The following is a 27843-nucleotide window of genomic DNA, read 5'->3' on the forward strand; positions in this document are numbered from 1 at the left end:
GCTATCTCTTCCCTCCTCCCTTTATCGTGTTGTCCGCTTGCTGCGCGCGCTTCTGCCCCCATCGTTTGCCGCTGGGTGTACACGCCGCCCCCCTCCCCCCTCTTCCTGCGAGTCTCCGGTTGTCAAAGCGCCGGCTCGAACTTAATTCCTTTCTTCGCTCCTCCTCCAATGCAACCCCTGTGCGGTGGCAATCAGAGAGCCAGATCGGTGGCGGCGGATCTGTATATGTGCACCGCCCGAGCCGAAATTGCCGCTGCCGTTCGCCCTGTGCGGTGGCAATTAGAGAGCCAGACAGGTGGCGGCGGATCTGTATATGTGCACCGCCCGAGCCGAAATTGCCGCTGCCGTTCGCCACTGCGAAATTATCTGCCAGTTCTTTCTGAGCCATGAGCGAGACGACCGATGGAAGTCCTCCGTCTGCTGCTGCTGCTGCTGCTGCTAAACGAGCTGCCAGAGCAGAGGCCCAGCGCCGTCGCCGTCAGAATCCAGAGGTGCGTGCCGCCGAAGCAGAAGCTTACCGTCGCCGCCGTCGAGATGATCCAGGAGTACGCGTCGCCGAAGCAGAGGCTAAGCGCCGCCATCTATCGAAAAGGTGAAACAGCTTATTTGCTGCGCTCAAATTTCGCATTAGGAAGTAACGTAATCGTCGGTAATTTTTTTACTCTTCTTCCGGGAGACCAAATGTTCTGAAGATTTTCCTGGCTTTACTGCCAATGGTATACAGCAGTTTTCGGACTTGCAGTTCTGACCTCTCGTTCGGGCATGTGGCGTATCGACAGTCGTCGAACTCCTCAGCCCCTTCGGGCCACTCCGACTTGCGGTCGAAGGTGAAGCTTCGCGATGGTTAAATTGCCAATACGGCGGCTGGATGGGAGAGTGATAATGACGGAGTGTGAATTAGTCAAGCCGGTATCAGTCAAGTGGCCCGATAAACGCCCCCAAAACACTTGGAAGAAGAACACTAACCCATATCCCACTTTTGATACTATGTCGATTTTAGGGCATGCCGTGACCTAAGAGCAGACTCAGACGCGTCATTTGACAGATGCAGAGCAAGAGACCCCGTTGTTTATTCCTGCCTTGCTTATATATTGACAGCTCCTGATAGGGCACGTACATGTGAGGCGTTACCATGCACGGTTCCGCAGAACTGTATGTGCAACTTCAGATTAAGACCACACTTTCCAATGTCCGCAGTTAATTCAATTTAAGAATTGTTGGGTTTTAAGTACCAAAACCACGATCTAATTATGAGGTAATGGGGGACTCCGAAATAAATTTCATCGGCTGGGTATCTTTAACGTACCCCCAGTGCACGGGACATGTGCGTTTTTTCATTGCATGTATACTGCAAATGGAGACGGTCAGAGTAATGTGTGCCCTGCCTTATACAGTCGTCTGTCCATTTGGCAACAACCTGCTCAATCGCACCAAAACACACTTTCTCGGCTGCTTTTTTCTGAGGACGCAGATCACACAGCCCCTGCATGTAAAGCAAACGAGAGCACAGCAATATCAGAACAGCATATCCAAAGGCAATCTTGGTAAAGCAGCTAAATTTATTGGTGTGGCAGAGGTTCCTGACGACAACACGGCGCTTACATTCACCTGCTTATACACAACCATTCGTACTGAAAGAAAATTACAAAAAGCGAGAGTGTTCCTAGTGCCGTTGCTAATGATAAACGTGCACGTTAGGCTGGCATGCGGTTGCATGAGCTAGATTAGTAGCATTGTTTCGTCAATGCAGGTCAATGTCAGTAACAAGTTTCTCAGATCCAATCAAGAAAGGCGACACCAGGCCGATGCGCACATACGTACGTACGCTACGCTATTGCTATATATATATATATATATATATATATATATATATATATATATATATATATATATATATATATATATATATATAAATATATATATATATATATATATATATATATATATATATATATATATATATATGAGCTGAGCCAACAAGCGTAGAGCATCGATACTGCTAAACACTTCCTCGTCGTCTCCAAGACCACCATCAGCGTCGTCTTCTTTCCACATTACCGACTGTGACATCACCCCCGTCGGAAAAACCACCTGATTGGTGCGGCTCATCGGTCTGAGAAAGCTACGGTTTGAGACGGCTGACGTGGATGATGTCAGAGAGAGGTGAAGGCACCGTGGCACTCAGCGGAGTCACTTCATATGTGACAGGGGTCACCTGGCGAAGAATGCGGTAAGGGCCATAGTATCGCGAGAGGAATTTCTCGGAAAGACCAACATGCCGAGTTGGATACCAGACTAGCACAAGAGCCCCTGGTTCGTAATGCACGTCGTGATGGCGCTGGTCGTAACGGCACTTCTGGCATGTCTGTGAAGCAGAAAGACGAATGCGGCAATCTTGCGTGCTTGGGTCGCTGTGGCTATTACATCCCGAGTGTACTCTGTCGGCGAGTCGAGTGTGGTCGAAAGGACAGTCTCGAAAGGTAAAGTCGGCTCACGGCCGAAGAGGAGATAGAAGGGTGAATAGCCAGCTGTGTCGTGGCTCGAGGAATTGTAGGCGAACGTGACAAATGGTAGAGCAATGTCCCAGTCGCGATGATCGGATTAAACATACATTGCTAGCATGTCAGTTATTGTGCGGTTCAGGCGTTCGGTAAGACCGTTATTTTGAGGATGGTAAGCGGTAGTAAGTTTGTGTTTAGTAGCACATGATCGAAGTAGGTCGTCGATTACTTTGGCAAGAAAGTATCTGCCGCGATCGGTGAGAAGTTGACGAGGTGCACCGTGGCGCAAGATAACGTCGTGAAGCAAGAAATCAGCGACGTCGGTAGCGCAGCTGGTCGGTAGGGCTCTAGTAATGGCATAGCGAGTTGTATAGTCCGTAGCGACGGCAATCCACCTATTTCCGTCCTTCGATATAGGGAATGGTCCGAGGAGATCAAGGCCAACGCGAAAAAAAGGGTCGGCCGGTATATCCAAAGGCTGCAGCAGTCCGGCAGGAGGCATATATATACTGAAACACGTCATACGTCGCATTTCCAGCCTGAAACTCAAAAGAACTAATATCCCTACTGTTCTCATAGAATACCACCTTCCACGTGACCTGGGGGAGAGTTCCTCAGGAACCTATTTTTGCGGTGACATCCGAAATAAGGAACTGCCGATTCTAGGTAAAGGTGGGAATCGGTAAAGAGGGAAGCTTCTTTAAATGATTATCGAAACGTCTCCTTCTTCACTTCTGTGTAGCTAAAAGCCATTCATTAAATGCGTGCTCTGCTTCTATCATGTTCCTTTGGCTTCTTTATCCATAATTACCTACTGTGATAACGGCTTCTTAACTGTCAGCCTCTTGCGCTAGTAGATAAATTTGGGCACATACCGAGAGGCCCACATTCATTCTGGGGGCTCGTTCAACATTGTTCATATGCGGAGTTGCACGTTTACTCATGTCTTCTACACAGCCACCAATCCAAGTATTCTCTTCAGGCGCATAGCTGGTAAATCAAGTCCTTAGACACCAAGCGAGCAATAGCCAGAAGCCGCAAAGCGGGCAAAAAGGTAAAGAAAGATAGGCTTTAAAAATCAGTGCATCCCAGCTGCCGTTCATTTGCGGCTGCTGACACCAGAGGATTTTATGAACTAGCTTTTGGAGAAACCCGCTGTGTCGGCCTTTTCTGGAGCAGTATTCCACGTACTGGCCTCCATAATACATGCGATGGCTCCATCCAGGGTACAGAAAGGCGGCACTGAACAGCGAGCAAAGATCCACAGTCGGCAAATTTGTGACCGCTGAATATTATGATCGAGTATGGTAAGCAAGGTTAATGCACTTGCGTTATTAATGTACTATATGGCGCCCAGTCTTCTTAGAGAACCACCAAAGAGGAGTTCCGCTGCAGCACATGTCTGATAAATGAGGTGTCAATACGTTTCCTCGCTATACTGATTCAACGCTTCTGCACTGCCGTCGACAGTTACCATGAGCTGGATTCTCCCTTAGGTTTTTTTTTTCCGAATGCAAACGCCGTGAACTTGATAAGTAGTTTTCTGTAACTTGCAGCAACGGCGACGCATGTATCCGTTAGTTCTGAAAAACAAAATGAAGTCGAAGCAAAGAACAGACAACGCACGAGCAATGTTATGTAAATAGGCCTTTACTGAAAATTAGAGGCAAGAGATTTCTTGCTGATGTTGATTACAATTTCCAGACGCCAGATTTTTTAGGCACTTCGCAATATTCCCATAGTCGCAGCCACCGCGTTCGCACGTGCAGCTGAATTTTTTTACCTCCGAAGTGCAGCCAATTGTTTTACCGTAAAAGTCCGCTTTCCAGTCAAACGTGCAGCTGCACTTCCCGCATTTGAGGAATGCTGTGCTGTTCGCTGAGAATTTTGTAGTACCTGAAATGCCAGGCCCTAAAAAGATGAAGCACAGTAATTATTCAGGATTGTTAGACTAGGAGTGTATGCTAGCACAAATGTTTGGCGCAATCTACTATTCGGCTACAACGGCGTTCAATATTTATGTAAATAATTTTTTTTTCCATCCGGACACTTTGTTAGCGCACCGCTTAGTATTATGTGCACTGAAACCACCAGAATAATATCATATTTTGAAGCAGACGATCAACACTCTACAGTATTGTGCATCGCTTGACCGAGAAGCGGAAAGTGTTCTTGTAGTACAATCGATGTGCGCAATTGACTTGGCATCCTCACTGAACTCCGACTTTTGCCCCGTAAGCAGTACTACAAATTGCGTATAAATTTTCACATTTGTCTATCCTACGTACATCTCTGAGGTTACAATACAGTTTAGTGAAACTAAATTTAAGTTTTATCAACGTTCTCACTTGTATGTTAAGCTTTGTGGTCGGATAATAAAAGCATTCCCAAAAGCTTAGTGAAACATTCACCGGGCTTACTTCCCGCTACGTCCCGTAGCGTGCAACAAGATTGCAAGACATGCATATCCATTCCCAGATCAAAGTTATGCGAAGGTGCAAATTATTTCTTCTTCGAGATCAGCCTCAGAACTCCACCTTTTAGAATACACTTCTGCATTGCGGTGTGCTATGTTGAGGTGGGGTTCGAGACCGTAGTGGTGCACGAGAATCTATCGCTCTATTGCATTCACTCAATGTGAATGAGCACGTGTACCCGTAACCACATTAAGGGAATGCGAAACGAAGCTACAACGCTTTGGTAACTGATAGCAAGGCTATATGAACATGCAAAAATTCGCCATGACATCGTTACAATCTTATGAATGATCGCGAATAGTGTAGCAGCTGCACTCACCAGTATATCCAGTGATATTATCGTTTGGGTTGGGGAGAAGGTCGAAGGGTCCTGGAGCTAAAAATAAAGAAAGCGAATGTGTTAGACATGCATCGTTAAAAATATTTGATAGTACAATGCTTGTTCGAGAGATTGAATAAACAAGAGTAGTTAGGAGTACAGCTGAAATAGCTGAATACCAGAAAAATGAGCTTGTATTCGAATGAGTTCGTTGCATCGGACACCAAAGAAGCTTTTAGGTGTTCTGTCTGACAATAAGACTCAGTCAGAAATAGTTTCAAGCCCATACTGTCGGGTCTTTGTTTAATGCGTAACACAGAAAACCGAATGCATTCATATACTTCGTACAACATGTACTTGGTACAACCGCAATTTGAAGCTGATTCTCCAATTCGCCATTCGAGGACTAGTTGCTGACAAACTGTTCATTACCAGCCGGAAAAATCTGGAGGTCTCATCTCCAATTATGTTTAAGTATTATGAATCATATTTCGGCTAGTTGTCTGCACATCTTGAATTGAAACGCCTTCCCGAGAGACAGTGCGCGATGAGTAAAATCAGCTTATCGGTTCCAGGTTTGGAGCATTTGATCTGGCTTGAGCACAGCTAGTTTGCTTTCCGACGCTCTGCGCACAGCCAAATGCAATCACAGCTGGTCCGATGCATTTGGAAGTCAAGTATTTAAGCTAATGTAACTGAAATTGCTTATTTCCGCTGAAGAGCCACCGTTCTATGTGCTAGTGTTGTCGCGATTCCCTAAACACTAATTTTAGTTTGTTCAATATTCACATTACCTTCAGCATTAGTGCAGAAAGTGGTGCTGACACATTTAACAAATGTGCTTATTGATAGAAAGAACACCCTAATCTGCGGTAAGCAGGTACCAGTTCTCATGGAGTGCTTAATCGCCACATCATGCTGCCTGTTATCACACATTTCACCAAGACTTGGGTGCCTAGTTACGTTGCCGCTGCCCTTACCCGGTCCCATTCCGAGTGCATATATGTCGTACAGATCCTGTTCTTGGAGGTCTTCAGGTTCCCTTTCTAGGAAAACAAAAATAGTAAGATTAGGCATGTACACAGGGACACCAACTATCAGGACAGCGTGTTTCTTGGCCAAACGATATATTCACAGTGTGGTAGACGCGCGTGTGGAGCGATTCAGGCCTGACTACTGCCGAAACCACGATAACCTGCATCACAACGCTCGTGTCTACGTCACTTCATGTATATATCAGAGAGCCTCCATCTTGACCGAGTGACTCCTCTACCGTAAGGCCTCGCCCTGCTACCATACTGGTATGAGTGGCTGGCTGTATAGGGCCATTTTGCTGTAGCTGAATAGCCCTTAATCTTGCTGCACAATCGATTCTTCTGCGTGTTTGTTAATATATGTTTCTACATGCCACTGTGTATGAAGTAGCAGTGGAGGGAAAAGTAATAATTGCTCTCTTTCTCTGTCCTCATAGCAAGAGCAATTTCGCAAGCGGTTTCGTTTAGCTGGGCATCTGCAACACCACCGCTGCAAGCTGCCGCTGGAAATTATGAAGAACCGCACACAAGGAGGGAGGCTGCAAAATTGCTCGCCATGGATTCGTCGTTAGCTGCCGCATTACGAAATTAACCGCTTAGCGCGTGCTGTGCCGACCGATGGCCCGGCTGGGGCCGATATTAAGGAAGTTTCCTCTAAATCACTGTGCGAGAGCAAGAGATTAAGGGTTGTGACCTTTTAGCGATGCCTTCCACTCGATTCTACGTCACTCTTAGCGTCCAGTATTCACGGCTGGCTCATCCTATTGACAACGCAGGAGGAGCCTTTCTTTGACCACGTACTGAAGCGCGAAAAAGAATAGCATGGGCAAAGGCATCGTTACAGAAGCGCGGCCCAGGTGCATAAGTTGTGGTGGTGCTTCTCGTTCCCTAAGTCCTCTCACAACTTGTTCCTGAAGCTCTACTCGGGTCGCTGTATAGTAACAATGTCAACGGCTATACGTGCCTAAAACCATCCTGGCGCCTCAGCTACCGCCGTCTCTGCGTGGCTTTTCCCTTCCCCATGGGTTATCAGGAGACGTCAGCTTGAATTCGGTGGTCTACGTGGCTTTTGCTTCGAGGACTGGTTCAAAAAGCTCGACCGAGTCAGCAATTTCCACTGATAAGGGAGAGTTTTCTAAACTACTGAACGTCCACTTATACGTCTCTGATGTCCGTAATGTTGGTTTGGAGCCGTGAGTCACATATGCATAACTGGGCGACATTTACGCAAAATCTTCGTAAAATTTCGGTACGCCTCTGAACCTACAGCAACTACATTAAGGACATCATTGCAATGTGCCAAGCGCGTAAGCTCTGTCTTGTCCCAGAGCATAACGATACGTATTTTCATAGAAGACGTAAAGTGCTCTTGCTAATCACGGCCAATTTGCAGTTCAGAAAGTCGCAACTATTTGCCGATGGCGTCACAGCCATCCATTTGTCTGCACGCTGTATGCAGTTACGCAGGACATTCGTCTGACAACGGCCAAATATTTACGAACACATATCTGTCACGCTGTTTTTGAAGAACTCCACGACCATGGGAGATTCTCTACCTTTGTTCCCATAGCTTGTATTCCTCCTCATCCGACCGACTTAACAGCAACCTTTAGTCGGGCCCAACTCTGCCGCCGCCTATTCAAATACATGTAAAACGCAGAGACGCTTTTCTAAAATAACCTCTGGACCATTTTAATTAACTTTGTTGGATTTGAGAGACAAAGTTCAATTCCAGTGACTGTTGGAAACGAAATTTCTATTTAAGGCGGGAATTTCGTGAAAAAGTATTTTAGAAGATGCCAAAGTTTGAAATATAATAGGGGCAATAAGTTTACAAATTAATAACTCCGCATCACAACAGATATTGCGGTTCTGTAAACGCCACATATTAGGCCATTCAAAGCGGTCAAATTCAGCATGTCATTTTACTTCTTACGTTAATTTGTTACGTTGTATACAAGCATCCGTTGCCTACAAAGTATTTACTAAGGTGATCGCAAATAGAATCAGGAACACCCTATACTTTTGTAAATTCAAGGAGCAGGAAGATACCGTAAAGGCTACTCAACAACAGACCTTCTTCAAACTATCAATCAGATTATAGAGAAATGTGCCGAATATAACCAACCTTTATATATAGTTATCATTGATTACGAGAAGGCGTTTGATTTAGTCGAAACCTCAGCAGTCATGGAGGCCTTACGGAATCAAGGTATGTAAAAATCCACAGCCACCGTATTCCTCCATAAAGACACCAACATAATTCCTATAAACAGAGGCGTTAGGTAGGGCGCTACGATCTCTCCAATGCTATTCACAGCGTATTTATAGGAGGTATTCAGAGACCTGGATTGGGAAGAATTTGGGATAAGAGTTAATGAAGAATACCTTAGTAACTTGCGATTCGCTCGTGATATTGCCTTGCTTAGTAACTCAGGGGACCAACTGCAATGCATGCTCACTTACCTGGAGAGGCAAAGCAGAAGGGTGGGTCTAAAAGTTAGTCTGAAGAAAACTAATGTCTAACAGTGTCGGAAGAGAACAACATTTTACGATAGGTAGCGAGGCACTGGAAGTAGTAAGGGAATACATCTACGTAGGGCAGGTAGTGACCGCGCATCCGGATCATGAGTGTAAAATAATCAGAATAAGAATGGGCTGGGGTGCGTTTGGCAGGCATTCTCAGATCATGAACAGCAGGTTGCCATTATCCCTAAAGAGAAAACTTTATAACAGCTGTGTCTTACCAGTGCTCACCTACGAGGCAGAAACCTGGAGGCTTGCGAGAAGGGTTCTACTTAAATTGAGGACGACGCAACGAGCTTTGGAAATAAGAATGATAGGTGTAACGTTAAGGGATAAGAAAAGAGCAGATTGGGTGAGGGAACAAACGCGAGTTAATGACATCTTAGTTGAAATCAAGAAAAAGGAATGGGCATGGGCAGGACATGTAATGAGGAGGGAAGATAACCGATGGTCATTGAGGGTTACGGACAGGATTCCAAGGGGAGGGAAGCGTAGCAGGGGGCGGGAGAAAGTTAGGTGGGCGGATGAGATTAAGAAGTTTGCAGGGACAACATGGCCACAATTACTACATGACCGGTGTAGCTGGAGAAGTATGGGAGATGCCTTTGCCCTGCAGGGGGCTTAACCAGGCTGATGGTGATGATTATGACACAAGGATTCTGCAAGGGCTGTGTTCTTATATATCTAAATTTTTTCAAATTCCTGTGTAGCATATCAATTTGGTCCGCTTTAGATGTACTATTAGATGCAATTCACTGAATTGTGAGGTCATATTTCATTGGTGAGGTACGGAGTTGTAAACATGATAGTTTCGTTGTATGAAAATTTGCGATTTTTGCAATTTTTAATAAAAGATTGACGACCGAAATCAAAAATTAGAAGCCAACAGTGACTAGATTTTAAGATGTTCTTTTAAATGCACCAAATATAGCCAAATTGAGTGCACTGGTTGCCGAGAAAGACGATTGGGTCTTTTACATGTATTAGATATCCCCGAGCTGAAGGTTTCTTTGAGCAACATCATTATGAGGAGATTGCGTCGGCTTTGTGGTTCACGGTTTCAGACGATTACGGTGGTCGTCCTGTTTCTATACACATGCTGACGTGGCCGCACTGTCCCCAGTCACTATCACGCCTGCACCTACACCAGCCGGTCACGCACCTGTGGCTTCACTACCACCAGCAGAACATGCCCAGCAGCGTTACTCCGCGTGGAGTACTACCCGCACTGCTTGTTATTACGGTGGCTATAGAGGGCACATCTGCCGGTACTGTTAACTGCGCCAGCAGGGTGAGAGGCGCGGGTACGCTCCTCAATAATGTGCCAACATTGGTAACTCAAAATTTACCAGCGGACATCCTACCCTGGTCTTTGTAAAACGCCAACGGTCTCCCCGCGTTCTCCTCGCGAAGGTGGGTTGACCTTCGTTTTTTCTATTCAAGCCGAAGGTTTGCTCGCGTCCTGCACCGTGCAGAAGTTGATGAAACGTTCTTATATCACACTCTCTCACAGAATGGCCAAGCACATCTGTCCGGGCCTCAAGAACTGTGAAGCGTTTTTGTCGTTTCCTAGTTTCGTATAGAATGCGGTTACAGAACGGAGAACCAGATTTTCTTCTCTTTTTTTAGCCGTCTTTAAGGCCGCTGACCAAGTTTCGTCCTGGATTTATCTTTCTTCTCGGCTCCCGTATCATTATGAAGCTCTGTTTCCCCGAACAGCTTGTTGCTCGCCTCGCTCGCTTTAACACCGGCATCTCGAGGAATGGTCGCAAGTGTCGCTGCGACGTGAATTTCACCCCCTTGTAGACGAGGTTTTACTCTGGATACCTCTGCGCCGCTCCTCACTTTTGCAACATATTCCGTTGGCGGTTTTTTCCGCGGTGGGACGATTTTCAGGCATCCACGTTTTGTAAATTGCCGTATCGTCGGGTTCTGCTTTGCCGCGGGGCAAACATAATGCGTCTTTCACACTTGAAACGAAATATGCCGCGTCTCGTAATAATCCCGCGGGGCCAGGCGTGCGATGATTCCACGAGGGGAATTCGTATGATACCGTCATGTTACTTCCATGTTACAAATTAGTGGAGATCGTGATCAGCACGCTTCGCGTCTTCGTTTCTACATATATATATATATATATATATATATATATATATATATATATATATATATATATATATAAAGAAGTGAGGTATTGGCAAACCTCGAAGTTCGCTCAAGTCTGTGGCGTAATTTGGGATATTATAAGTTGTCGTTGTTCACGAGGCACATGTTAGCCTGGTGTTTGTGAAAATACAGTTCCCCTACGCATATTTTTTTATTCAATTTTGGGAACATGCGAGAATTCCTTAATTGAATTCGATGTACCATTTGGTATAAGTGTTGTGTGATCGCAATATTATGCCGGACGCTCCTCCAGAGAATTGTTATGACGGAATCGTTTTAGCGAAATCGTACGGATATTACTATTAAAGTACATCAAGGAAAGTGCGACTAGTTCGTTTAGATTAAATCGCTTGATTAATTTTTCTGCCGAAATATTTCTTAAACAATCAATAATTTATTTATCTGTTTATTCACGTTGTTTCAAAGACTACAGCGTCGAAGCGTTGTGTGTGGTAGGGAACATGGATAGTGGTAATCTCAGGAGCATGGCTAACGTCATCATACAATGTTTACCGCCTGTTTTTATTGATCACTGAAATGTAAAAACTTCATTACGTATTAGTTATTGATTTTGGTAATTTGAAAAAAAAAGGCCGTTACTACGGCCCTAAAACCAGTTGAATCACTGATGCGCATGATGTGGTCCGGAAGACCATTCTAGTGAATTATTTGCTGTATCAAAGCGAATGAAATAAATGCGACGGTTCAACTAGAAATTAGATTGTATAAACGACATACGTTGAGCTAAGGCTGTACAAGAGGCTGAATTGAATGATTGACACTGTGACAATCTTGGGTGTTTGTTCTCCGTCATTGCAACCTAGAAAGACAGAGGGATGATTTGATGCTTGTTACGTTCGAGTAAGGGCTGTAGTTACTGAAAATAAAACGTGCGGCGGGATTTTGAACCAGTCCAAGGGAATTAATTAGGTAAGCACAAAGCAGGAACCAAATAGTTGACGCGTATTTTAGTTGCCGACGAACGAATGCTAAAGAAATGTGAAACGTGCATTCTAAGAAGTTGTTGCACATCCACAAATACAAGTCCCTAAATGGGCACGGTTGTGTATTAATGACAGCTTCGGCCGAAGGGCGAAACAATGACATTGGTAGCAAGCATGCGAGGTAAGTGTTGCTGAGCCGCTCAGACACTAAGCCGGAGTTTACTAGGCGTAATAGGCATAACGGACGCTACGGCGAGGGCATATGGGGCGAAACTGAACCGTCAGAGCTGCGGCAGCATCACAGCTCGTCAAAATATAACGTCATCAAAAGTTAAATTCAAATTCATTTATTAACGCCAAGCTTTCCTGCCATTCTATGCCTACATTCCTCAATATTAGGTATGCACTAAAGGACGAAACAGCGTCATTCGAGAATTCATGCTATGATAATTGCGTGACGCACATGCATAGGACCGATTTTACCTGTAGAACGGCAAAAAGCACTTTCGTTTCCATATGCTGTCTGTATGAGAGTGGGATGCCAGTAATGTCTGCTCAAGGTATGCTTCGTTAAAAGAAGACATTATGGGGTTTTACGTGTCAAAACCACGACCTCATTATGAGGCACGCCATACTTCGTTGTCAAGTCATGTCTGCAGTTAAGGAGAACGCCGTGCCTCCGCTATAAACCACTCGACTTACTGAGTTCGAGCAATTCTCCACCTAGATGGCCGAACACGTGTGCGAATTCACCTGCGAAAAAGAAAAAGAAATGAAAGATCATCCACATGCACATAAACATACATTTTTTGCTACCAGTAGCCTAGAGCACTCTGGTGAAATTTTCCTTATAATTGATTAGTTATGCTGTCAAATACCAATGCGCAAACTTTAGATTCACTCACATACCTGCGAAAACATGCACGAATGTCAAATTGCGGGTCGTATTCGCAAACATGGAAATCAAGTTTTCAACTTGTTAGGTTACCCCAATTATTATTACCGCGTTAGAATGTAGCGGCGCGAAACAAGCATCAAAAAGTAATGGCATAGTGAAAGCGAGTACTCGCGTCTTGCGCGCGTGACAGCAGTACGCTGAAAAGGGTTTCAAACAACTAATGCTACTAACTTGCTAACGTGGTGACCACGAGAAAGTGAGACGGCGATGGGCAGGTGTTGGCTGCGTCTGCTAAAGGCTCGTTCATACTAGGCCAACTGGCATCGATTTCGGACTGCCTACTGTCGGCGCCAGCGTTTTTTACTTTCTTGCCGGCGCCACTGTCACACTGTATCGACGCCGAGCTGACCGCTGACCATTGGCAAGTTGTCCGCATCGGTACAGTGTTACAGAGGTGCCAGCACGAAGGAAAAAAAAAAACCCTGTTGCCGACATTCTGCAGACCGAAATCGGTGTCGGGTCGGCCTAGCGTGAGTGAGGCTTAAGCAAGCAGCCGCGACATGCGTTGTTTTTCACTTCAGTTGCATTTGTCATCGTCGCCATAAGCCGGTGCACAATGCTTTAGTAAATAGCGTGACGCGGCTGCCTGCTTGTAGCAGAAGGCAACAGCTACACTTAGCCTTCTCACTTTTCAGCGGCCACAAATGTTGCCCTGAAGAGTATCGATTCTTTATGAAAGCCCTTTTGACAGCTCTGCTGTTGCCCTCGCGATACGAGCTAGTAACCCTTCACTTCACATTAAGTTTTTGCATGGATTGTTGAGCATTTAATTTTTTTTGCATGTTCTATACCACAGGTTCAAACACCACTGATATTGGGGTGTGTCTTGTTTAAAGTTAGACAGTATTGGGACTTTAATCCCTCCAATGTGGTTCCTTGTGGAGATATACTTGCTAATTTGTGAAGACTTTGCCTCGCTAGTCTTTACTATGTTACTGAAAAACTGACAGTCCTTGTCCTTGGTAATCAAAATTTTATTCGCGAAGTCAAGTTTGTTTGGAAGGTGCCTGTAGTCCAGCCATTGATCTGCAGCGATGCAGTCGAGTTGTTATAATGTGTTCACACGAATTATTTTAACACTCTGGTCTGTATTTATGGAGAGAGAGAGAAGAAACTTTATTAATGAATGGCCGGCAGTTTCGTTGTGGTGGCCTCAGGTGGCGGCTCCAAGTCCTTGGACTCGGGCGGCATCTTTGGTTTGCCGGACGGCCCAGAGCTGGTCTGCCAACTCTGAACTTTTCAGAGCCGCCTCCCAGCGGTGGCGACGCCGATGGAGAAGGTATTTATGGAGAAAATTTTTTGAAAGCACGACTTGGAGAGGTGGAATTCAGAAGACGATTGCATTGTGGCGCTTTAGCGGCCTACACAACAGCGGGCCACTGCATTAGAGGTTGGTGAACTTGTATGCCGGCTATAGAGAAACCGCAAACGAAGTAGGCGAGTATGGTGAAAGAAATCGACAACTTTGGCCACTGCTGTTGGAACTGCTGTTTTACAGTGACGTTGTGTTTCCTCTTTACTGCATTTAGCTTAAGGTGGCTGGTGCTGTCTCACCCATTAGACAACTAAGGCCTCTGAATATTTTAAAATGAAGCATCCATTGCGTCTTCACTGCACTGCACAATTGCTGCTGCATCTGCTGTTGCTGCCTTGCGTAACATGTATTTTAAATCAGTCATTCTGTTCTCTAAAGCAAAGTGTTATATACGGAAAACCAACAGCCGAGCCCAGATTAGTGATCGCTTTATATCTTAATAATGCGCAATAAAACAAATTAAGTGTGCCAGATTGATGACTATGGTAAAACAAATTGCAGGTAAATATAGCAAATTAGTCCTGGAGAAGTTCGCAATATAGAGAAAGGTCCAGGAAACCAAAAATATTGATATATGCATAATGCGTGTTCCTTGTGGACGATGCACGCGGGCGCCCCGACGAAGACAACGAATGCTATCTGGCTATAGAGCTGTCGGCTGAACTGGGCAGCGCTGCAGTTATCCTTTGTAAATATGCTTTGTAAAATGTCTCCAGTTCTTCATCCTTCGTTCGTCTAACATTTTGGTGGAGGGTGCAGTTCGCCATCCTCGACACGGAGCTCCGCAGCAGCCGCACCGTCCGGCTTTTCGCCCTCGCTCCCGGTGACGACACCTGGTCTGCTTCTACTCCTGCGACCCCGACAAGAATGTACGTTACGGTTACCAATCCCTGCGATCCTGGCACATTCTCTAACGAAGATAATGTAAACGTTGAGGAGTGGCTCCGCCTGTATGAGCCTATTAGCCGAAACAACCACTGGGACCCTACCATTATGCTTGCGAATGTCCTATTCTGCTTGGGCGGAACTCCTCGTGCCTGGTTCCGTACACAGGAGAACGAGATCTGTAGGTTGGATGCTTTCAAGGAGACGCTCAGCGACCTCTTTCAAAATACTACCGCCCGCAGATGGCTGCTAGAAAAGAGCTTGCTACCCGAGTTCAGTCTTACTGAATCGTACGTCTCGTACATACAAGACATGCTCGCTCTTTGAGCGAAAGTCGACGAGCAAGTTGCCGAGGTTGACAAATTCAGCTACGTACTCAAAGGGATCGCGGACTACGTGTTCAACTTGTTGGTCTTCAACAATGTGTCCAGCATCGAACGCAATTGTGAAGGAATGCCGCCACTTTGAGCTTGCCTAAAGCTGCCGCACATTCAACAGTTCTCCCGGCTCCCTAACACGGCTGAGACATCGTCTTGCGTGGAGCTCACCGCTTCACCACCCTTAAATGAGCACACGTATTGTCCGCCGCCAGCTAGAGGCTACAAATCCTGCGCCGTTCTATCCACACCCACTTGACTCCACAATTCACCATTCAGCCACTGCGATCTATCTCATGCAGGCAGTTGTGCGGAAAGAATTTTCAAACCTAGGTTTTCCTGTTGCCTGCTCCGTCTCCCGACCTGACGCCCGACCGGTCCCGACAGCTATGCCTCACACGATCTGTTTTCCCCTCACAGATGCCGCAACCCTTCCGAGTGGAGAACTCGGAAGGGTTGCGGAAGGGTTGCCGACGTCGCCAATGCCTCCGTATTGGCCACGTCGCTCGCCACTGCGACAATTTCGGGACGTGGCATTATTCGAGCTCCTGTTCCCCGTCTCCTCGTCCATATGCTGACCCGCGTCCTTATTCACCTCGCCGTATGCCTCCTACCTCTGACGTATCCATCGATGAATGTCGTCCTGCACGCTCGCCGTCACCTTAGCGCCATCGGTCCCAGTCGCCCTAGCCACGGCGCTTCTCATCGATGACCAATTATTAACCTTCCCGAACGGAAACCTAGGCCATGCAGCTCCTGGGAGTAGTGCTGCATCATTTTCGTCGTGTGGAAATCCTCCATTGACGCTCCCAGAAAACCAGAACTTACTTGATGGTCACGTCGACGGTTTCCCTTTGACGGCGTTAAAAGATACTGGAGACCACGTCTCCATAATGAGCTGTAACCTCCGTCGTCGACTGAGGATGGTTCTCACACCTTTTACTATACGAGCCGTACGGGTGCCCGTTGGCTGCACTGTTGACGTCACTGGAAAGTGTACTTCCCGTATAAGTGTCGCCGACCACCACGTTCCTGTTCTTTTTACAATGCTGACCAATTGTCGCCTTGACATAATCTTTGGACTCGACTTTCTTACGGCGCATTCAGCTTTGATCGACTGATCTGCCGGTAGCCTTTGACTCGAACTTCCTCTACACACGCATATTGATGCCGGACTGCCGAACAACTTTAGTACGATCGCATTCATCCGCATGCCGTCTAAAGCCTTGACTTTCATCAATTTACTATTATATTTTAATGTGCCCTGGGGTTATTACGTCACCACACCTGTTCTTGATGTCCTTTTGGTGCGCAAAATCACTGTGCCCCACTCCGTTGTCACCGCCGCTGACAACCGGACATGCCTCTCCATCGTCAGTTTTGGCCTCTCAAAGGAAGGTATATCCCAAAGTATATCGGTTGCAAAGCTGTGTGGTATTGGACAGGACCACGTCACAACGTTTGCAGTAGACGTCTGCTCAGATTCTTCACCATGTCCACAGGATGCTATTTGCCCTGCCACAATATTTCGTCCCATGATTGCTGCGGACCTATTGCCTGAACAAGCTGCAGCTCATTATCACCTTTTGGTTTCCTAAAACGACATCTTCGACTTCAACAATAGCCAATTGGGCCAGACTTCTATTGTTAAGCATCACATCAATACTAGTGATGCCAGTCCTACTCGTAGCCGGCCATCTCGAGTTTCTGCTCCCGAGCGTAAGGTTATTCAAGATGAAGCGAACAAGATGCTTGCCAAAGCATTGTTGAATCTTCGTCGAGCCCTTCGGCGTCGCCCGTGCTGCTTGTTAAAAAGAAAGATGGCATATGGCGTTTCTGCGTAGATCATCGTCATCTAAACCGCATTACGAAGAAAGACGCCTATCTCTTGCCTCGCATTGACAACGCCCTCGTTGTCTCCAGGGTGCCAACTACTTTTGATCAATAGGCCTTTGGTCTGGTTGTTGGCAAGTTTCTGTGGGTGAAAAGGACCAAGAAAAGACCGCGTTCGTCACCCCTGATGGGCTATATCAATTCAATGTTATGCCATTCGGTCAATGCAACGTCCCAGCAACGTTCCAACGAGTGATGGACTCTTTGCTTCAAGAGTTCAAATGGGCAGCATGCCTTTGCTACCCAGACGATGTTCTCGTAGTTTCGCCTACATTTGAAACACACGTCGAGCGCTTATCATCTGTTTTTCGTCTTCCGTGAAGCTGGGCTTCAACTAAATTCATCATAGTGTCCCTTCTGTCGCAGGCAGATTATAGTGCAAGGCGACTTCGCCGAGTCTTCCAGTATTGAACCAGACCAGGCGAAAATTCGTGCTGTCACGTATTTTCCCGTACCTCAGTCTGTCAAAGATGTCTGAAGTTTTGCATGACTCTGCTCTTACTTCCGATACTTCGTTAAAGACTTCGCAACGATTGCCCGGCCATTTACTGCTCTTCTGAAGAAGGACGTGACGGTTACGTGGGGCCCCGCACAGAGTGCCGTGTTTGCCCACCTCACGAACATTCTCACGACACCACCTATACTAACCCACTTTGACGCGTCCTCTCCTACAGAGATGCGTACCGATGCCAGTGATCACGGTATCGGAGCCGTCTTAACCCAGCACCAATATGGTTAAGATCGTGTCATCCCCTACGCTAGCCGCCTCCTCACCTCAGTGGAGCGCAGCTATTCGATTACAGACCGTGGATGCCTTCCTCTCGTCTGGGCGGTTTCCAAATCCGGCCCGTGCTTTTATGGCACGCACTTCTCTGAAATTATGGAATACCACGCGCTCTGCTCGCATTCCTCACTCAAGGATGCTACCGGTGGGCATGGTCGCTGGACTCTGCGGCTGCGAGGATATTCTTAAACAGTTATGTACAAGTCGGGCCGATTACATCAAGACGCCGACTGTTTATGACGCTATCAAGGGAACGAACTACCCGCCGCCTCTGACCGCGATGCCGGCGCTTGCGTCTTCTCCGTTTCTCAGCTGCTGCACGTCGCGGACGAACAACGCCGTGATGCCACCTTGCGCGCCACAATTGATGGCTTGGAATCTTCGCCTTCTGATTCGTCCCTTCACCTGTTTGTTCTCCGGGGTTGTGCATTATACGGTCACAATGTACGCCCGATGGTCCTGCCTTACTCCTCGTCATTCCCAAGCACCTCCGGTCAGCTGTTCTCCAAGAACTTCACGATTTACCAACGGCAGGTCGCTTTGGTTTCTCCCGCACCTACGACCGGATTCACCGTTGCTTCGTTTGGCCCGGGCTTGCCCGCTCCATGCGGAAATACGTTGCGGCGTGTGAGAAATTCCAGCGCCGAAGAATACCATCGACGCTCTCTGCCGGTGCCTTCAACCACTCGACATTTGTTCGGAGCCATTCTTTCGCATTGGCTTGGACTTACTTGGCCCTTTCCCTCTATTCACGTCTTGCGCAAGCCGGCGAAATTTCCCGTGCCCGCACCTTGACCTCCCGAGAGAAACAACTGTGTTTGTTCGATGTCCAACGCAGAGACGTCCACTTTTCGCCTGGATCTCTGGTACTCCTGTGGTCCCCGACTCGTCGCTTTGGCCTGTCAGAAAAACTTCTATCTCGCTACACAGGCCCATATCGAGTGCTGTGTACCGTGACTCCAGTTACGTACGATATCGCGCCAGTCGGTACCAGTGTATCACCTGCCTCGCATTCTATTGTCGTTGTGCATGTCTCATGCCTGAAACCATAGTAGTCTCCTGTTATCACCAATATTTAAACGTACAGGGACGGTGCTTCAGCCGCCGGGGATAATGATACATGCATGACTCGTGTTTCTTGAGGATGATGCACGCGGTCACCCCATTGAAGACGACGAACGCTCTCTGGCTCTCGACCTGTCGGCTGAACTGGTCAGCGCAGTAGTTATCCTTTGTAATTATCCTTTGTAAATAGTCTCCAGTTCTTAATCCTTGTTCGCCTAAGAATCGTCATCGTCGGAACTTAGATCATGAAGCTACAAAGGAAATATTGATGGGTTTCTCATTAAAAACCGTGGCAGTTTAAAAAAAAAACCTGGTGCGGACTATGAACCCGAGACCAATAGCTTCATGTAGAGGTACTCCTGCCGTTCAACCTAACCGGAAGGCAAGCACACTGCCACGCGAAGAAACTATATTGACAGCACGCAGCACACGCGAAACATTCCTCTACCTCGAGGGCTTGCACAGAACTGGATAATCCTAATCATTGTGTGTGTAGCTCGAAATTGGTAAAAAATATATTTACCGTCAATACTTGATAAATTAGCAAAGCATTGATCCTGATATGAAGAAACAGTAAAACTAATGAAGCGGGAACTGGATGTGAAAGGAATAAAAAAAAAACGAATATGACATCGGCAACGTGCTTAAAACTATCCGCCTTAAACTATCCGCCTTAAAAACAGAAAGATGAAGGTAGCATAGTGACACTACATACGACGGTAAGTAGGCTAATATTTAAGGCCGGTATTTAAGTTGGAGGTAAAGGGCGAAGGCACGAGATAAGTTTGCTCTCCCAATAACAATAGATATAATAACAATAAAAACAGCGAGATATTATAGTGCGCCACTCAACCGACCTAACTGAAGGAAGAATTTCTCTGAACTTATCCAGTCCACTTGAGCAACTAATGAGGGGATAATATTGTCACGTGGTGGTGACGTTGGAGAAAGAACACAGTAGCAATACTGTGAACAAGAAAACTAACTTTTATTGGGCGAACCTGTGCCCACAAAACAGGCTACACTTATAGCGCAACGATAGCGGCGAACACGCTCGGCAATCGTCGAAAATCTGCTCAGCGGGTCAAGCGCGTCGGCTTTTATAGAGCAGTCGTCGAATGTTCCAGACTAATCGTTTGGACCCGCGTGCTTTCCACAAAGTTCTACACCATTCGCGCTACGCGATGAAATCAGATAACACAAGGTTCGGCGACAACAGACAGCCGGGTAGAAGCATCGATAACTTTCCAGAAACGTCGGATACATGCAGGCGCGTCCCGCGCTGTGCGATTGCATTTGTTAAGCGGCGAAACGTGGTCACCCGATAAAGATAAGTACACGTGTCAATACCCCCCTCTTAAAAAGCATCGACCCGATGCTGCAAACAAACGAAGGTAATAAACTCGTAGCAAAGAAAAGAACAAAATGACGAAGTTCGTCAGCGTCCGTAAAAGGGTTTAAGGCGCACCACGTGGACCACTTCAGATCGTGCGCGGCGCCGCTGTGAATGCGAAATGCCGTCTGGCATGACCTCATAGTCCAGAGCGCCAATACGTCGGATGACCTTGTAGGGTCCGAAATAGCGTCGGAGTAGTTTCTCACTGAGTCCTCGTTGGTGTATCGGGGTCCAAACCCAAACACGGTCGCCGGGCTGGTACTCAACAAAGCGTCGTCGGAGGTTGTAGTGTCGGCTGTCGGTCCTCTGTTGGTTCTTGATCCGTAGGCGGGCGAGCTGTCGGGCTTCTTCGGCTCGCTGGAGATAGCTAGCGACGTCAACATTCTCTTCGTCAGTGACGTGGGGCAGCATGGCGTCGAGCGTCGTCGTCGGGTTCCTGCCGTAAACCAGCTTAAACGGCGTGATCTGTGTTGTTTCTTGCACCGCCGTGTTGTAAGCGAATGTTACGTACGGCAGGACGGCATCCCAGGTCTTGTGTTCGACGTCGACGTACATCGCTAGCATGTCGGCGAGGGTCTTATTCAGCCGCTCCGTAAGACCATTCGTCTGCGGGTGGTAGGCCGTGGTTCTCCTGTGCCTTGTCTGACTGTATTTCAGAATGGCTTGGGTGAGCTCCGCTGTAAAGGCCGTTCCTCTGTCGGTGATGAGGACTTCTGGGGCGCCATGTCGAAGCAGGATGTTTTCGACAAAGAATTTCGCCACTTCGGCTGCGCTACCTTTTGGCAGTGCTTTAGTTTCAGCGAAGCGGGTGAGGTAGTCTGTCGCCACGACGATCCACTTATTTCCGGTTGTTGACGTCGGAAAGGGTCCCAGCAAGTCCATCCCGATCTGCTGGAATGGTCGGCAAGGAGGCTCGATTGGCTGTAGTAATCCGGCTGGCCTTGTCGGCGGTGTCTTGCGTCGCTGACAGTCTCGGCATGTTCTGACATAACGGGCGACGTCGGCGGTCAGGCGCGGCCAATAATACTTTTCTTGTATCCTCGATAGTGTCCGGGAAAAACCGAGGTGTCCAGCGGTCGGATCGTCATGTAGGGCGTGCAATACTTCTGGACGAAGTCCTGACGGGACAACAAGAAGGTAGTTGGCGCGGACTGGTGAAAAGTTCTTCTTCACGAGGAGATTGTTTTGAAGCGTGAAGGAAGATAATCCGCGCTTAAATGCCCTGGGGACAACGTCGGTGTGCCCTTCCAAATATTCCACCAGGCCTTTTAGCTCCGGGTCTGCCCGTTGCTGTTCAGCGAAGTCTTGCGCGCTTATCATGCCAAGGAAGGCGTCATCTTCGTCATCTTGCGGCGGCGGGTCAATGGGGGCGCGTGATAGGCAATCCGCATCGGAGTGTTTTCGTCCTGACTTGTAGGTTACAGTGATGTCGTATTCTTGTAGTCTGAGGCTCCACCGTGCCAGTCGTCCTGAAGGATCCTTTATACTCGCTAGCCAACACAACGCGTGATGGTCACTGACGACTTTGAATGGCCTGCCATAAAGATAAGGGCGAAATTTAGCTGTAGCCCAAACGATGGCGAGGCATTCCTTTTCGGTTGTAGAATAGTTGCCTTCCGCTTTTGACAGCGACCGGCTAGCGTAAGCTATCACCTGTTCGACTCCGTTTCTCCTCTGGACTAGAACGGCACCGAGGCCTAGGCTACTGGCGTCAGTATGGATTTCTGTATCGGCGTACTCGTCGAAGTGCGCAAGTACCGGCGGCGACTGCATGCGTCGTTTGAGTTCTTCAAATGCGTCGGCCTGCGGCGCTTCCCACTTGAACTCAACATCACATTTAGTTAGACGTGTCAACGGCTCGGCGATGCGTGAAAAGTCCTTGACAAAGCGCCTGTAGTAGGCACACATGCCAAGGAATCTACGCACTGCCTTCTTGTCGGTGGGCTGCGGGAACTTTGCGATGGCAGCTGTTTTCTGGGGGTCGGGGCGTACTCCGGATTTACTGATGACGTGGCCTAGGAACAGAAGCTCGTCGTAAGCGAAGCGGCATTTTTCTGGCTTCAGAGTGAGCCCTGATGACTTGATGGCCTCTAGTACTGTGGCAAGCCGCCTAAGGTGATCGTCGAAATTTCCGGCGAATACAACGACGTCATCCAAGTAAACGAGACAGGTCTGCCATTTCAATCCCGCTAAAACCGTGTCCATCACGCGCTGGAACGTTGCAGGCGCCGAGCACAGTCCAAATGGCATAACCTTGAACTCGTAGAGGCCGTCTGGGGTGATGAAGGCGGTCTTTTCGCGATCTCTTTCGTCGACTTCTATTTGCCAATAGCCAGACTTGAGGTCCATCGAGGAGAAGTACTTAGCGTTGCAGAGCCGATCCAATGCGTCGTCTATCCGTGGAAGGGGGTATACGTCCTTCTTCGTGATCTTGTTCAGACGACGATAATCGACGCAGAAACGTAGGGTTCCGTCCTTTTTCTTCACCAGGACAACAGGGGATGCCCATGGGCTTTTCGACGGCTGGATGATGTCGTCGCGCAGCATTTCGTCGACTTGTTCTCTTATAGCTTCGCGTTCTCGCGGCGAAACTCGGTAAGGGCTTTGGCGGAGTGGTCGAGCGTACTCCTCGGTGATTATGCGATGCTTGGCGACTGGTGTTTGTCGAATCCTCGATGTCGTCGAAAAGCAGCTTTTGTATCGTCGGAGCAGACTTCTGAGCTGCTGTTGCTTAATCACTGGGAGACTTGGATTAATGTCGTAGTCTGGTTCGGGAACCATGGTCGTCGGGGTAGATGCGGCGGAATCCGAGAGGACAAACGCATTACTAGTTTCCAGAATTTCCTCGATGTACGCGATCGTCGTGCCCTTGTTGAGGTGCTTGAACTCCTGGCTGAAGTTTGTCAGCAACACTTCAGTTTTCCCTCCATGCAGTCGAGCGATCCCTCTTGCGACGCAAATTTCACGGTCTAGCAGTAGACGTTGGTCGCCTTCGATGACGCCTTCTACGTCAGCGGGTATTTCGGTGCCGACCGAAATAACAATGCTGGAGCGGGGCGGGATGCTCACTTGGTCTTCGAGCACATTCAAGGCGTGGTGACTACGAGGGCTCTCCGGCGGCATCGCTTTATCTTCCGACAGCGTTATTGACTTCGACTTCAGGTTGATGATTGCGCCGTGTTGGTCCAGGAAGTCCATACCGAGAATGACGTCTCGTGAACACTGTTGGAGGATAACGAAGGTGACAGGGTAAGTCCGGTCGTGAATGGTAATTCTTGCCGTGCACATTCCTGTCGGCGTAATCAGGTGTCCTCCAGCGGTCCGAATTTGAGGGCCTTCCCATGCAGTCTTAACCTTCTTCATCTGGACGGCGATGTGTCCACTCATGACTGAGTAATCGGCGCCTGTGTCGATTAAGGCGGTGACTGCGTGGCCGTCTAGAAGCACGTCGAGGTCGGTGGTTCTTTGTCTTGCGTTGCAGTTGGGTCTTGGCGTCGGATCACGGCTGCGTCGTGTTGAATTGAAGCTAGTACGTCGCGTCGTGAAGTCGTCTTTCGTCGGTGCAGTCTTGGCTTCCTGACTTCCTCGGGACGGCGGCGCGTCGTCATTATGTTGTCGAGATGGTTTCTTCGGCGCTTTCGTCGGCGGCGGAGGATCTTCGTCAGTTCGACGAACAGCAACCGCACCTCCATCGGTTGCTGCTTTTAGTTTTCCGGATATGGGCTCGCTGACCGGCCCCGGGCTGGGCCACTGTATGGTCGGCGCTGCGGCGACAGGTAGCGGCCTGGTGATGGCGAACGCGACGGTCGTCGAGAGCTCCATTGAGTAGCGGCGAGGTAGTCGGCGATGTCACGTGGGCGCTCTCCAAACTGTGGACGCGGCGCGTTAACGGCGAAACCTCGCAGTCCCATCTCTCGGTATGGGCATCGTCGGTAGACGTGACCTGCCTCTCCGCAGTGGTAGCAGAGCGGGCGGTGGTCAGGAGCGCGCCAAACGTCAGTCTTCCTCGGGTAGCTGCGCTGGGCGACGGGTGGGCGTGCTGGCGGCGGCGGTGGTGGTCGACGGAATTGCGGCGTTACGGGGCCCTGGCGCGGTAGTGGAAAGGGACCTTGACGGCGGGCGACGGCGGCGTAGCTCATCGCTTGCGGCTGAGGCTGCGGTGGTTCTGGTTGCATCTCAGGAACTCCAAGCGATCGGTGCACCTCTTCTTTTACGATGTCGGCGATCGAAGCCACTTGAGGCTGCGACGAAGGCAAGACCTTGCGCAGTTCTTCGCGCACAATGGCCCTGATGGTCTCGCGCAGATCGTCCGTGGCCAGTGATTGAATTCCTGCGTAGGGGGTAGAGCTTGTACGGCGGTTGAATTGCCGGTTCCGCATTTCGAGTGTCTTCTCGATGTTCGTCGCCTCACGAAGAAACTCTTCGACGGTCTTCGGTGGGCTTCTTACCATCCCGGCGAAAAGTTCCTCCTTCACACCACGCATGAGTAGGCGAACTTTCTTTTCCTCGGCCATATCCGGGTCGGCGTGGCGGAACAGACGGGTCATTTCTTCCGTAAAGATGGCAACGTTCTCGTTTGGTAGCTGCACTCGGGCGTCCAGCATAGCTTCGGCCCTTTCCTTGCGCACGACACTTGTAAAGGTGCACAGGAAGCCGCTACGGAACAGGTCCCACGTAGTCAAGGTCGACTCCCTGTTCTCAAACCACGTTCTGGCGGCGTCTTCTAAGGCGAAGTAGACATGCCGCAGCTTGTCGTCGGAGTCCCAGTTGTTGAATGTCGCGATTCGCTCGTAGGTCTCCAGCCAAGATTCCGGGTCTTCAGTCGCTGCTCCATGGAAGGTCGGTGGGTCCCGGGGTTGTTGTAGGATAACGGGGGACGCTGGGGCAGCCATTGAGGTTGTCTTGACCACGATCTTCTTTGTCGCCTCTGGTAGAAGTCCGTGCTCTGGGGGCAGGCCTTGCAGTCTGCGGCTAGCACGCTGGTCTTGGGCGGTGTCGGTTTTGTCCTCGGGCTTCGGGCTTGGATCGCGGCTTTGCGGGGGCGTTCGGTACATGAACGCACAAGCACCTCCACCAGATGTCACGTGGTGGTGACGTTGGAGAAAGAACACAGTAGCAATACTGTGAACAAGAAAACTAACTTTTATTGGGCGAACCTGTGCCCACAAAACAGGCTACACTTATAGCGCAACGATAGCGGCGAACACGCTCGGCGATCGTCGAAAATCTGCTCAGCGGGTCAAGCGCGTCGGCTTTTATAGAGCAGTCGTCGAATGTTCCAGACTAATCGTTTGGACCCGCGTGCTTTCCACAAAGTTCTACACCATTCGCGCTACGCGATGAAATCAGATAACACAAGGTTCGGCGACAACAGACAGCCGGGTAGAAGCATCGATAACTTTCCAGAAACGTCGGATACATGCAGGCGCGTCCCGCGCTGTGCGATTGCATTTGTTAAGCGACGAAACGTGGTCACCCGATAAAGATAAGTACACGTGTCAATATGCTCGAAATTATTATCTATACGCATTGTTCGTAATGCCTCAAGAATTTAAACATGCGAGAGGATTTGTAGGATAGCAGCAATATACTAATGAATAGGAAGGGATAAGTCTCCAATTTGAAAAGCTTTAGGACTAGAACTTTGATTTTAGAATTACACAACATACAATCGAAAGTAATTTCTAATAAATCAGGGTCATCATTGACCTAAACCCCCACAGATAATTGGTTGGTTTCTGGCACGCGCGTTCTGCTATGCATCATATCCATTCTATAGTAGCAGTAATAATAAATGTGCGTACTAGAACCAGCCTCTTCGTATGGCTTTCATCGATTACGACAAGGAAATCAATTCCATGGAGATACGAGCATTCATGGAGGCATTGCGTAGCCGAGCGATGCAGCAACGATAAATGAATATCTTATAAAATATTTATGAATAGTCCAAGGTTACCTTGATTTTCCTTCAAAAAAGGAGCCTGGCATGATGACACAATCGGTCTCAGGATATTTACAGGATGCTTAAAAGTATTCAGTAGATTAGACTGGAAAATGTTGGGATTGAGGGTCAATGTCAAGTACTTCCGCTACTGGCGGTTTGCAGATTGCTTTCTTCTGTTCAGAAAAGCTAGAAATCACTTGCAATAAGTTTTAACGACCTCAACCAAAAAAGTGTAAGACTGTGCTTGGAGATTATTAAGTAGATAATGTTCAGTAGCCCAGCAAGAGAGCAAGAATTCCTAATTGGCTGAAATTTCCAAGAAGGTGTACAACAGTACGTTTAGCTAGGTCATTTCCTCGTCGCAGAGGACCCTAATAGCGAGAAGATTTAGAGAGGGACAAAAGGAGTTGGAGCACATCGTCAGGCATTACAATATCATCGTGGCAACTTAAGACTGCGTGAAATGAAGTGTAGAATGAGCGAATTTCTAGGCCTGCCATTAATGAGGCAGAAACTTGCAGGTGAAGAAATAAGCTTGGGAAGTATGTAGGGGTCATACAACGACACAGGGAACACAATATAGTGCGCGTAACGCTAGGAAACAGGAAGGCAGCATGGTGGAATAAAGATCAAATGGGCGCAATGGTTAATCTAGTTCACCCTATAAGAGAAAAAAATGGAGCTGGGAGGGCCATGTTTTGCGGAAGGTGCATAAACGGCGGTCTGTCACAGTTGCGGAATGGATGCTGAGAGAATGGAAATGCATTCGAAGACAACCGAAGATTAGGCGGTCTAATGATATTAGGAAGTTCCCAAGAATATTTTAACACCAGCTATACTTCGAAGTTAAGACGCAACCAAGGGCGGAAAAAAGCTTTAGGGCTGGAAAGAGCGTTATTTCTTGAGGTCAGCAAGGGTCCTGCAGTGCACATGAATAGGCAGATGTAGATGATGATATCGGTTGATGTTGATCACTGTTTGTTGGACAATCGCATGAGACATTAACAGAGTCGTTTCCCTGCATGCCTCATGTGGAGATTGTTTTCTCAAATACAGAAAAACATGTACTCACCAGCCTTGGACAAGGGCCTCAGCAAGGCCGGCATTCTCGCCGCCAATCTTCCTGGAGTATGTAGAGAAAAAAAGACATCTGCACTTTACACTTCTCTTCAAAGCGGTTCGACCGATCTAAGGTAAGATCATAGTGCACTATATGATCGGCAGAAGATAGGAGGGCTCAGATAGGTTCTTCAATATCG

At 48.1% G+C, this 27843-nt stretch overlaps 1 protein-coding gene across 1 annotated transcript in view; it reads right to left on the minus strand.

Moving 5' to 3' along the window:
- Window positions 1-3723: 3723 nt before the first annotated feature.
- The window catches only part of LOC129386523 (uncharacterized), a 30108-nt gene continuing 5988 nt past the window's right edge, over window positions 3724-27843 (minus strand). Inside the window, exons 2-6 of the mRNA XM_055074601.1 lie at window positions 27657-27707; window positions 12670-12720; window positions 6278-6343; window positions 5298-5354; window positions 3724-4412 (exon numbers count right to left, since the gene is read on the minus strand). Coding sequence (XP_054930576.1) covers window positions 4162-4412; window positions 5298-5354; window positions 6278-6343; window positions 12670-12720; window positions 27657-27690 — 459 coding nt within the window. The 5' untranslated portion in view covers window positions 27691-27707 and the 3' untranslated portion in view covers window positions 3724-4161. The remainder of the gene's footprint in view (window positions 4413-5297; window positions 5355-6277; window positions 6344-12669; window positions 12721-27656; window positions 27708-27843) is intronic.

The sequence above is a fragment of the Dermacentor andersoni genome, chromosome 4 (genome assembly GCF_023375885.2).
Source record: "Dermacentor andersoni chromosome 4, qqDerAnde1_hic_scaffold, whole genome shotgun sequence".
NCBI classification, from domain to species: domain Eukaryota; kingdom Metazoa; phylum Arthropoda; class Arachnida; order Ixodida; family Ixodidae; genus Dermacentor; species Dermacentor andersoni.